This window comes from Bufo gargarizans, chromosome 9, assembly GCF_014858855.1.
Source record: "Bufo gargarizans isolate SCDJY-AF-19 chromosome 9, ASM1485885v1, whole genome shotgun sequence".
NCBI classification, from domain to species: domain Eukaryota; kingdom Metazoa; phylum Chordata; class Amphibia; order Anura; family Bufonidae; genus Bufo; species Bufo gargarizans.
The window spans coordinates 64,546,655-64,560,046 of NC_058088.1; the positions used below are offsets into that span (position 1 = coordinate 64,546,655).

General features: G+C 44.8%; 1 protein-coding gene across 7 annotated transcripts in view; it reads right to left on the reverse strand.

The window, feature by feature from the left end:
• Positions 1 to 13,392, reverse strand: part of MCF2 (MCF.2 cell line derived transforming sequence) — a 199,525-nt gene that overhangs the window by 31,812 nt on the left and 154,321 nt on the right. For all 7 annotated transcript variants that reach the window (XM_044268788.1, XM_044268786.1, XM_044268787.1 and 4 more), the window contains 3 exons: positions 9,315 to 9,427; positions 4,961 to 5,073; positions 2,771 to 2,871 (listed from right to left, as the gene is read on the reverse strand). In XM_044268788.1, the coding sequence (XP_044124723.1) occupies positions 2,771 to 2,871; positions 4,961 to 5,073; positions 9,315 to 9,427 (327 nt within the window). The remainder of the gene's footprint in view (positions 1 to 2,770; positions 2,872 to 4,960; positions 5,074 to 9,314; positions 9,428 to 13,392) is intronic.

The following is a 13,392-nucleotide window of genomic DNA, read 5'->3' on the forward strand; positions in this document are numbered from 1 at the left end:
GCCCGGGGTAAACGTCAGCAGGCCATTCTGAAACTCATATGTTTGGGGGACAGGCCCCACACCGCACAGGAGTTGTGGCGGGGTATTGAACAACAGACCGACGAGTGGTTGCTGCCGGTGAGCCTCAAGCCCGGCCTGGTGGTGTGTGATAATGGGCGAAATCTCGTTGCAGCTCTGGGACTAGCCAATTTGACGCACATCCCTTGCTTGGCGCATGTGCTGAATTTGGTGGTGCAGAAGTTCATTCACAACTACCCCGACATGTCAGAGCTGCTGCATAAAGTGCGGGCCGTCTGTTCGCGCTTCCGGCGTTCACATCCTGCCGCTGCTCGCCTGTCTGCGCTACAGCGTAACTTCGGCCTTCCCGCTCACCGCCTCATATGCGACGTGCCCACCAGGTGGAACTCCACCTTGCACATGCTGGACAGACTGTGCGAGCAGCAGCAGGCCATAGTGGAGTTTCAGCTGCAGCACGCACGGGTCAGTCGCACTACAGAACAGCACCACTTCACCACCAATGACTGGGCCTCCATGCGAGACCTGTGTGCCCTGTTGCGCTGTTTCGAGTACTCCACCAACATGGCCAGTGGCGATGACACCGTTATCAGCGTTACAATACCACTTCTATGTCTCCTTGAGAAAACACTTAGGGCGATGATGGAACAGGAGGTGGCCCAGGAGGAGGAGGAGGAGGATGAGGAAGAGGGGTCATTTTTAGCACTTTCAGGCCAGTCTCTTCGAAGTGACTCAGAGGGAGGTTTTTTGCAACAGCAGAGGCCAGGTACAAATGTGGCCAGCCAGGGCCCACTACTGGAGGACGAGGAGGACGAGGATGAGGAGGAGGTGGAGGAGGATGAGGATGAAGCATGGTCACAGCGGGGTGGCACCCAACGCAGCTCGGGTCCATCACTGGTGCGTGGCTGGGGGGAAAGGCAGGACGATGACGATACGCCTCCCACAGAGGACAGCTTGTCCTTACCCCTGGGCAGCCTGGCACACATGAGCGACTACATGCTGCAGTGCCTGCGCAACGACAGCAGAGTTGCCCACATTTTAACCTGTGCGGACTACTGGGTTGCCACCCTGCTGGATCCACGCTACAAAGACAATGTGCCCACCTTACTTCCTGCACTGGAGCGTGATAGGAAGATGCGCGAGTACAAGCGCACGTTGGTAGACGCGCTACTGAGAGCATTCCCAAATGTCACAGGGGAACAAGTGGAAGCCCAAGGCCAAGGCAGAGGAGGAGCAAGAGGTCGCCAAGGCAGCTGTGTCACGGCCAGCTCCTCTGAGGGCAGGGTTAGCATGGCAGAGATGTGGAAAACTTTTCTCAACACGCCACAGCTAACTGCACCACCACCTGATACGCAACGTGTTAGCAGGAGGCAACATTTCACTAACATGGTGGAACAGTACGTGTGCACACCCCTCCACGTACTGACTGATGGTTCGGCCCCATTCAACTTCTGGGTCTCTAAATTGTCCACGTGGCCAGAGCTAGCCTTTTATGCCTTGGAGGTGCTGGCCTGCCCGGCAGCCAGCGTTTTGTCTGAACGTGTATTCAGCACGGCAGGGGGCGTCATTACAGACAAACGCAGCCGCCTGTCTACAGCCAATGTGGACAAGCTGACGTTCATAAAAATGAACCAGGCATGGATCCCACAGGACCTGTCCGTCCCTTGTCCAGATTAGACATTAACTACCTCCCCATAACCATATATTATTGGACTCCAGGGCACTTCCTCATTCAATCCTATTTTTATTTTCATTTTACCATTATATTGCGATGCTACCCAAAGTTGAATGAACCTCTCCTCTGCCTGTGTGCTAGGCCTAAATATATGCCAATGGACTGTTGCAGTGGTGGCTGACATGAAGCCTGATTCTCTGCTATGACATGCAGACTAATTCTCTGCTGACATGAAGCCAGATTGTCTGTTACGGGACCTCTCTCCTCTGCCTGGGTGCTGGGCCTAAATTTATGACAATGGACTGTTGCAGTGGTGGCTGACGTGAAGCCTGATTCTCTGCTATGACATGCAGACTGATTCTCTGCTGACATGAAGCCAGATTCTCTGTTACGGGACCTCTCTCCTCTGCCTGTGTGTGTGCTGGGCCTAAATATATGCCAATGGACTGTTGCAGTGGTGGCTGACGTGAAGCCTCATTCTCTGCTATGACATGCAGACTAATTCTCTGCTGACATGAAGACAGATTCTCTGTTACGGGACCTCTCTCCTCTGCCTGGGTGCCGGGGCCTAAATATCTGAGAATGGACTGTTCCAGTGGTGGGTGACGGGAAGCCAGATTCTCTGCTATGGAACCTCTCTCCAATTGATTTTGGTTAATTTTTATTTATTTAATTTTTATTTTAATTCATTTCCCTATCCACATTTGTTTGCAGGGGATTTACCTACATGTTGCTGCCTTTTGCAGCCCTCTAGCTCTTTCCTGGGCTGTTTTACAGCCTTTTTAGTGCCGAAAAGTTCGGGTCCCCATTGACTTCAATGGGGTTCGGGTTCGGGACGAAGTTCGGATCGGGTTCGGATCCCGAACCCGAACATTTCCGGGATGTTCGGCCGAACTTCTCGAACCCGAACATCCAGGTGTTCGCTCAACTCTAGTTATACTGTTTAGAGGATTCAGTAAGCTAGACCTGTCAATGATTTGTAAAAAGCAGTGTAAAATGTAATTTTGTCACTGTGGTATATAAATTATATGTCAGATCTCTTTATACTAATTAATTGGCTTGCACCCCTCCATGTGTTACCTGTTAGTTTGGATGCCCGCATCCTACATTCACCAATGATAATCTGTAAATTGTTTCCATGAATCCATCCTTCTTTTTTTCTGTTCAGATTCTTTACCAGCCTGTTACAATAAAATTGAAGAACCACAATGTAACATAAGGTATAACAATTAGATAATTGTTTGAAGAAAGTTGTGGCATGATAATATTGTAGCTATCATATTAGCAAAAGTAACTTTTACAGGACCAGACTTAAAGGGGTTAATTGTCTATTTGTAACTGATGACCTATTCTCTGGATAGGTCATCAGCATCTGATAGGTGAGGTCCGACACCCAGGATCGCTGCTGATTAAAGGGAGTCTGTCACCACATTTTAGCATGTTAGACCGTTAAAATAGGGTTATGTGATCCACCCAGAACATAAAAACGGTACCTTTGTTGTAGAAAACGGACTTTTCTTTTTGCCGAAAATGAATTTATAAGATTATGTTCTGAGCCCTCTCAAGTGCCCAGGGCGGTCTCTCAATCCTCGGAGCCCCAGGCAGCACCTCCTAAACGGCTCATAACCCCGCCCTCCGTGCGCCTCTGCCCGCCCGTTTACTCCCCTCCCCTGTCCTTTTCCACTGCGGCTGTGCGGTCCAAATCGTAGCGGGCGCATGCGCAATGCGATGCCCGCTCCTGGCAGGGCATCGCAATACCTACTGCGCCCGCTACGATTTGGACCGTACAGCCACAGTGGAAAAGGACAGGGGAGGGGAGTAAACGGGCGGGCAGAGGCGCACGGAGGGCGGGGTTATGAGCCGTTTAGGAGGTGCTGCCTGGGGCTCCGAGGATTGAGAGACCGCCCTGGGCACTTGAGAGGGCTCAGAACATAATCTTATAAATTCATTTTCGGCAAAAAGAAAAGTCCGTTTTCTACAACAAAGGTACCGTTTTTATGTTCTGGGTGGATCACATAACCCTATTTTAACGGTCTAACATGCTAAAATGTGGTGACAGACTCCCTTTAACTGTTTGAGAAGGCCTGGCAATCCTTTGAGCATTGCAGCCTTCTTACTGCTTACCCTTTGCCAGTGACGTCACAACCATTAGTCATGTGGCCTAGTGAATATGCCCTCACTGCATTATCGCTCATAAGAAGGCTTCTGGATCAGCCCCCCCATCTTATAAATGAAGCGGCTGCAGAGCTGGTGTAACCCTGCTGCCTATTGTACAATTTCTTTTCACATTGATGATCCTGGACACCCATCTCTACAAGGAACTGACATTACGAAGGAGATGTGGATCTTGTCTTGGGGCTACTCCCAAGGGTGACATCTAAGTGGCCCCCCAGGAATTCACCCTTTAACCCCTATACGGAGTTTGGACTCCCCTGCAGGGAAAAAAACAGGCCACTACCTCTTGAAGTAGTCTCTGTTCAAGTAACAGCTAACCCACGGGGGACAAGAGAAAACTGTGCCGAGTTCAGAGGCATCAGGCAAAACCGTAGTCAAGTGGAGGTCAGGACAGGCAGCTCACAGTCAGAACTGAGATGTGGCAGAGGTCAGGCAGAGAAGGGTCAAATCCAAGAAACTGGCAGAAGTCAGTCCATGGGCAGACAAAGGTAGAAGAGCACATCTTTTCAGGACACAAGGGAACAAGAACCTATTGCTTAGGCACACTCCCACAGGGTATGTTGCCTTTAGCACTCTTGGGTAATCAGCTACAGGCTGGGGAAGGCTTAGGTGCATGCACCCTATGGGCAGACTGAGAGAGTAATAGTTGGAAAGCAGCTGTAATGTACAGGGGAACTTTGCAGCAAGTGTTTATAGGACATAGGAAGCATTACATGGTGGCCATGGTTCATTATAAGTTTATTGTCCCCTGCTTTATCTTGAAAGCACCTCTTCACAAAAAAGCAACCAGTCTGCTTTTGCAACTTGCAGTGTAAATGACCTTGATAGGTCCACCGCCTTTGCTATGTGCATGGTACATTTTTGGTATATTTCAAATGCATAGGCACACTGGTAAGTCAATAATCTTCATTTGATATGAAAACCCACTGGATAAGGCAGTTTTATAAGGCAGTTTTAGCCACTTACAAATAAAATAAACCAATATTTTAAAGGCGAACTTGCTAAATAGAGATTATTAAACTACAAGGATTCAAACCTATCATGTTCATGCTCAAATTAAAAAATGTAAAGTATGAATAATAAAAAAAACAATACCACTGTCCCTCAGTATCTTCCTGTAAAAGTTGAATGACATCTCCATTTTTCACCAGTACATCCTCAGATCCTCTCTTCTTGCAGTCAGCCTGTGCCTTGTATTTACCAGGAGACTATAACATAGCACATAAATCAATTACCACAAGGAGGCACTCATTCAGAATTCATATGGATGATGTCACAAATAATAAAATAGATTAGTCAGATGTGGGGCCCCCTTCAGGGCAAAAAAGGTTGTCCTGCTGCCAGGAAATCTAGTAACTATAACCTGTAATATTATTACATTCCAGAAATACATCCAGACCCATTTTGAAATTTTTCCTGAATTCACCATCACCGCCTCTTCTGGCAGAGAGTTCCATAGTCTCACTGCTCGTACAGTAACAAATCCCCTTCTATTTTGGTGTAGAAAGCTTCTGTCCTCCAGACTCAGAGGATGTCCCCTCGTCACAGTCCTGGGTATAAATAGGTGATGGGAGAGACTTCTGTACTGACACCTGATATATTCACAGTGCTTTGCAAATGTATTCAAAATACTTTTATTTTGTTACATTACAGCCTTAAGTTCAATGTTTTGTTAATCTGAATATTATGTGATGGATCAGAACACAATAGTCTAAGTTGGTGAAGTGAAATGAGAAACATATATAAATAAAACTATTGTTTAGAAATAGAAAACAGAAAATTGGCATGAGCCCATAAAAAGCTCTGGTGCAACCAATTACCTTCAGAAGTCACATAATTAGTGAAATGATGTCCACCTGTCTGCAATCTAAGTGTCACATGATCTGTCACGACATATACACAACTTTTTTGAAAGGCCCCAGAGGCTGCAACACCTAAGCAAGACGCATCATTAACTGAACACTGCCATGAAGACCAAGGAAATCTCCAAACAAGTAAGGGACAATGTTGTTGAAAAGTACAAGTCAGGGTTAGGTTATAAAAAAATATCCAAATCTTTGATAATCCCCAGGAGTACCGTCAAATCTATCAAACCCAAATGGAAAGAACATGGCACAACAGCAAACCTGCCAAGAGACGGCTGCCCACCAAAACTCATGGACAGAGCAAGGAGGGCATTAATCAGAGAGGCAGCACAGAGACCCAAGGTAACCCTGGAGGAGCTTCAGAGTTCCACAGCAGAGACTGGAGTATCTGTACATAGGACGACAATAAGCCGTACGGTCCATAAAGTTGGGCTTTATGGCAGAGTGGCCAGAAGAAAGTCATTACTTTCATCTAAAAACAAAAAGGCATGTTGTGAGTTTGCGAAAAGGCCTGTGGGAGACTCCCAAAATGAATAGAGGAAGGTGCTCTGGTCTGATGAGACTAAAATTGAACTTTTCGGCCATCAAAGAAAACGCTATGTCTGGCGCAAACCCAACACATCACATCACCCAAAAAACACCATCCCCACAGTGAGACATGGTGGTGGCAGCATCATGCTGTGGGGATGTTTTTCAGCAGCCAGGACTGGGAAACTGGTCAGAGTTGAGGGAAAGATGGATGGTGCTAAATACAGAGATATTCTTGAGCAAAACTTGTACAACTCTGTGCGTGATTTGAGGCTAGGACGGAGGTTCACCTTCCAGCAGGACAATGATCCCAAACACTCTGCTAAAGCAACACTTGAGTGGTTAAAGGGAAACATGAAAATGTGTTGGAATGGCCTCGTCAAAGCACAGATCTCAATCCAATAGAACATCTGTTGTCAGACTTAAAGATTGCTGTTCACAAGCGCAAACCATCCAGCTTAAAGGAGCTGGAGCAGTTTTGCAAGGAGGAATGGGCAAAAACCCCAGTGGTAAGATGTGGCAAGCGACTTGGAGCTGTGATTGCCGCAAAAGGTGGCTCTACAAAGTATTGACTTAGGGGGTGAATAGTTATGCACATTGACTTTTTCAGTTATTTTGTCCTATAATGTCCTCACAATAAATAAATAAAAAAAAACATCTTTAAAGTTGTGGGCATGTTCTGTAAATTAAATGATGCAAATCTTCAAACAATCCATGTTAATTCCAGGTTGTGAGGCACCAAAATATGAAAAAAGTCAAGGAGGGTAAATACTTTTGCAAGGCACTGTATACATATATTTTAGATTGCCCCTTGTCTTTTTTCTAAATAACCTTAATTTTGAGAATCTTTCTGGGTCCTGTAGTCCACCGGTTATTACTTTAGTTTCCCTCCTCTGAACTCTTTCCAGTAATGTTGATCAAGCACCTAAGTGCTCGGATGCTCTGGCCGAACACATCGGGATGCTCGGGTGCTCTACCAAGCACCCGAGTATAATGGAAGTCAATGGGAGAACCCGAGCATTAAGCCAGACACCCACTGCTCTGAAGAGGGTAGGGTGCCTGGTTCATAGGAAAAGGTCTGAAAATTATAGAAACACCACCTAAATGGTTCTGGAACAGCATGGGGAGGATGTCTGGATGCATCTTGGACTCCCAAGTCGCTGCTGGGAACGATGTTGTCCGAGTAGTACACCACTTTTACGAACTGACAATAATACACACAAAACTGAAGATAAAATTAATTTTTGCGAGAAAATTGTTAGGAAACATTCTTTCCTGTATATTTACTTGTATATAAAGTGCAAGTGCTGCCAAAAATTACAAGAAAGAGGCACTCCGATACAGCCTGTATATCACATAAAGGAGGACCTCATTCACATTGTGGTACAATTGTTCAGGTAGTGGGACTCCTACACTCATAAAGCCTGTGCACTAAGGGAAAGGGCTGCCAAAAATTACAAGGAACCGGCACTCCAATACACCCTTTGTTACACATAAAGGAGGGCATCATACACAGCCTTGAAAAATTATGATTGATGGCTTGCTGGTGACCCTCAAAAACATTTGGAGCAAGGGCCTGCTGATCTGACCATCTAAAACATTATGGGCGAGGGCCTGCTGCCACTATGGTGACTCTAGATGACCTGGGGCCGATCGCACATCCTCATGGCGGCGACGATCTATTCGTATGTCTGCCCTAACAACTTTCGATGTTATTTTCAGCCCAAACCATGTAGTTTGCGGGTATCGGGGGAATCATGGTTCAATTCCGGAGAGGTAGCCTGAGAAACAGCTATGGCTACCACATCCAAGCAAGGCAGCATGCGCGCAAATTAAAGGGGTTGTCCAGGTTCAGAGCTGAACCTGGACAGCCCTCCATTTTCACCCCAGCAGCCCCCCTGACATGAGCATCGGAGCAGTTCATGCTCCGATGCTCTCCTTTGCCCTGCGCTAAATCGCGCAGGGCAAAGGCATTTTTCAGAGTTCCGGTGACGTACCGGGCTCTCCATGGGGCTGACAGGAACCCCGGTGACGTCACCGGCACTGATGGGCGGGATTTGGCTCTGCCCTAGCCAGTAAAACGGCTAGGGCAGAGCTAAAGCCCGCCCCTCAGAGCCGGTGACGTCACCGAACACACTGCTGTGCGGAAGTTACCGCCCGGCAGTGTGTTATTAAAAACAAAAGAGCCTGTGCCCTGCGCGATCTAGCGCAGGGCATTGGAGTGCATCGGAGCATGAGATGCTCCGATGCTAGGCTCAGGGGGGCTGCCGGGGTGAAATCAAGGGTATGTCCGGGTTCAGCTCTGAACCTGGACAACCCCTTTAACTATTAGGTATAATTAGGTGAGGGCATGCAGGTGATCTGACCCTGTATAAGACTTTCACACTGGCGTTTTGTTTTTTTCCGTTTCTGAGATCCGTTCAGGTCTCCCACAAGCAGTCCAAAACGGATCAGTTTTGCTCTAATGCATTCTGAACTGAAAAGGATCTGCTCAGAATGCATCAGTTTGCCTCCGTTTCCCCTCCATTCCGCTTTGGAGGCGGACACTAAAACGTTGCTTGCAGCGTTTTGGTGTCCGTCTGACGAAACTGAGCCAAACGCACAATGTAAGTCAATGGGGGCGGATCCGTTTTCTATAACACAATCTGGCACAATAGAAAATTGATCATCCGTCCTCTATTGACTTTCAATGGTGTTCAAGACGGATCCGTCATGGCTATGTTAAAGATAATACAAACGGATCCGTTCTAAACGGATGCAGATGTTTGTATTATCTGAACGGATCCGTCTGTGCAGATCCATGATGGATCCACACCAAACGCGAGTGTGAAAGTAGCCTAATACAAATGAATCCGTTCATGACGAATGCATGCGGTATTATTGTAACGGATCCGTTTTTGCAGATCCATGACGGATCCGCCCAAAACGCGAGTGTAAAAGTAGCCTTAATACTATACCGCTATAACACAATACGCACCACAATTATTCTTGGTCATCATTCCCCAGATCCAATCAAATGCAAGAAGCAAACACAAATAATAGGAGCACATACTAACCAACTGAACTGCGTCCTCCTCTTCTGTGTCTGAACAAGGACAAGAACAATGATGACTTGACCACCCTTCAAGACCTTCACAGATTTCTAAGGACTGTGACATTCCATGCCACCCTGCATTAATGGGTTCATATAAATCAATATGACAACAAAACTACAGACACAATCTATTCTATACAGGTTACATTACATTTATGCTAAGTCAGGCATTGAGAACACTAAGCCTTCAATGACCGGCCCTAATGACTAGCTTTTTATTTATTTTTTATCATTTCTCACCTTGTTGCAGCAGCCTTGAATTTATAATTTTTTTTTTTGATATAATGTACACAACCCTTATTTTCAGCAGGAGAAATTGCATTTGGTTCTGTTTCGGGCTACATAGAAATGACTGTAATTTATGTAATTTGTTGTAAATATAGGGTAAAATCTATTTTTATTATAATTTTTTTTATCCTTATGGTTCCCTATGAATAGCCTATTAAATGTATTCCTCAGGTTATCATATCTTAGGCTGCTTTCACACTAGCGTTCGGGTTTCCGTTCGTGAGCTCCGTTTGAAGGAGCTCACGAGCGGACCCGAACGCAGCCGTCCAGCCCTGATGCAGTCTGAATGGAGGCGGATCCGCTCAGACTGCATCAGTCTGGCGGCGTTCAGCCTCCGCTCCGCTCGCCTCCGCACGGACAGGCGGACAGCTGAACGCTGCTTGCAGCGTTCGGGTGTCCGCCTGGCCGTGCGGAGGCGTGCGGATCCGTCCAGACTTACAATGTAAGTCAATGGGGACGGATCCGTTTGAAGATGCCACAATGTGGCTCAATCTTCAAGCGGATCCGTCCCCCATTGACTTTACATTGAAAGTCTGGACGGATCCGTCCCAGGCTATTTTCACACTTAGCTTTTTTTAGCTAATATAATGCAGACGGATCCGTTCTGAACGGAGCCTCCGTCTGCATTATTATGGGCGGATCCGTTCAGAACGGATCCGCCCGAACGCTAGTGTGAAAGTAGCCTTATCTTATAGTCTGAGAGCCATAGTTTTTTCAGTTTTTGGGTGATTATCTTAGGTCAGGTCTCATATTTTGTGGAATGAGATGACGGTTTGATTGGCACTATTTTGGGGTGCATATGACTTTTTGATCGCTTGCTATTACACTTTTTGTGACATAAGATGACAAAAAATTGCTTTTTTTACACCATTTTTATTTTTATTTTTTTACGGTGTTCACCTGAGGGGTTAGGTCATGTGTTATTTTTATAGAGCCGGTCGATACGGACGCGGCGATACCTAATATGTATACTTCTTTTTTATTTATGTAAGTTTTACCCAATGATTTCATTTTTGAAACAAAAAAAACATGTTTTAGTGTTTCCATAGTCTAAGAGCCATAGTTTTTTCAGTTTTTGGGTGATTATCTTAGGTCAGGTCTCATATTTTGTGGAATGAGATGACGGTTTGATTGGCACTATTTTGGGGTGCATATGACTTTTTGATCGCTTGCTATTACACTTTTTGTGACATAAGATGACAAAAAATTGCTTTTTTTACACCATTTTTATTTTTATTTTTTTACGGTGTTCACCTGAGGGGTTAGGTCATGTGTTATTTTTATAGAGCCGGTCGATACGGACGCGGCGATACCTAATATGTATACTTCTTTTTTATTTATGTAAGTTTTACCCAATGATTTCATTTTTGAAACAAAAAAAACATGTTTTAGTGTTTCCATAGTCTAAGAGCCATAGTTTTTTCAATTTTTGGGCGATTATCTTGGGCGAAAATCATACCCTACCCAAGATAATCGCCCAAAAATTGCAAAAAACTATGGCTCTTAGACTATCGCGGGATGAGATGACGGTTTGATTGGCGCTATTTTGGGGTGCATATAACTTTTTGATCGCTTGCTATTACACTTTTTGTGATGTAAGGTGACAAAAAATTGTTTATTTAGCACAGTTTTTATTTTTTATTTTTTACGGTGTTCATCTGAGGTGTTAGGTCATGTGATATTATTATATAGCTGGTCAATACGGATGCAGCGATACGTAATATGTATACTTTTTTTTATTTATGTAAGTTTTACACAATGATTTCAGTTTTGAAACAAAAAAATCATGTTTTAGTGTTTCCATAGTCTAAGAGCCATAGTTTTTTCAGTTTTTGGGCGATTATCTTGGGTAGGGTAGGAATTTTGCGGGATGAGATGACGGTTTGATTGGCGTTATTTTAGGATGCATATGACTTTTTGATCACTTGCTATTACACTTTTTGTGATGTAAGGTGACAAAAAATTGTTTCTTTAGCACAGTTTTAAATTTTTATTTTTTACGGTGTTCATCTGAGGGGTTAGGTCATGTGATATTATTATAGAGCTGGTCGATAAGAACACGGCGATATCTAATATGTATACTTTTTTTTATTTATGTAAGTTTTACACAATAATATCATTTTTGAAACAAAAAATTTTTTATAGTGTCTCCACGATCTGAGACCCATAGTTTTTTAATTTTTTGGGTCATTGTCACATGTAGGGGCTCATTTTTTGCGGGATGAGATGACGGTTTGATTAGTACTATTTTGGCGTACATGTGACTTTTTTGATCAGTAAGTTTGGGAAGTAAGGTGGGCAAAATTTCAATTTCCTCATAGTTTTTATTTTTTTATTTTTATGGCGTTCACCGTGCGGGGACAGTAACATGAACATTTTATAGATCAGGTTGTTATGGACGCAGCAATACCTAATATGTGTAGCGTATTTTTTATTTTATTTTTCTTCAGTGATAAATGTGTTTTTTTATTTTAACTTTTTTTCACTTTTTTTTTACCCAGACCCACTTGGTTCTTGAAGATCCAGTGGGTCTGATGTCTGTATAATACAGTACAGTACACTATATAGTGTATTGTACTGTATTTTACTTACTCTTTGTCTGAACAGATATATGCCTTTAGCATAGATCTGTTCAGCACCATGGACAGCCAGATGCCTGAGAAGGAGGGGAGCTCCCTCCCTCTGTCACCCCATCCTGTCTAGGGGCTGAAAAGACACAGCAGCCCCCCGATGGGAGAGGGAGGGAGCTCCCTGACTGTTAACCTTTTCCATACCGTGGTCCGTACGGACCGTGGTATGGAAAGGGTTAAACGGCTGACATCGCAGCACAGATGTCAGCCGTTTATACCAGAGTGTCAGCAATGTGATAACACTCTGATATATACCTACTGGACACCAATGAATATTCAAGAGGAGGCGGGCGGGGGATCGCGATCCCGCCTGCCGCACCGCCCGCCTCCCGCCATTTACAGCTACAGTTTTCTTTAAGGCCCCTTGCAAACAAGCGTGTCTGGATTAGGTCCAGATGCGTCCCGGGTGCATTGCAGCAAACCTGCGCGAGTAGGTACGCAATTGCAGTCAGTTTTGACAGCGATTGCGTTCCGTTGTTCAGTTTTTATCACGCGGGTGCAATGCGTTTTGCACACGCGTGATAAAAAACGGAATGTAGTACCCAGACCCGAACTTCTTCATTGAAGTTCAGGTTTGGGTTCGGTGTTGTGTAGATGTAATTATTTTCCTTTATAACATGGTTGTAAGGGAAAATAATAGCAATCTTTAATACAGAATGCTTAGTACAAGGTCAATTGAGGGTTATAAAAAAAATAATAACATTAACTCACCTCCGCCAATTGATCGCGTAGCTGCCGGTCTCCTGTTCTTTCTTCAGGACCTGTCAAAGGACCTGTGGTGACATCACTGAGCTCATCACATGGTCCAATCACATGGTCCATCACCACAGAGATGGACCATGTGATTGGACCATGTGATGTGACGTCACCACAGGTCCTTTAGCCGGGAGCTCATGATTAAAGAAGTAAGAAGAGATCGGCAACTATGCGATCAAGAGGAGGAGGTGAGTTAATTATTATAATTGTTTTAACCCTTAATTGACCTTCTACTAAGCATTCTGTTTTAAAGAATGCTATTATTTTCCCTTATAACCATGTTATAAGGGAAAATAATACAGTGAATAGACTGTCATCTTAGCAACCATGCGTGAAAATCGCACCGCATCTGCACTTGCTTGCAGA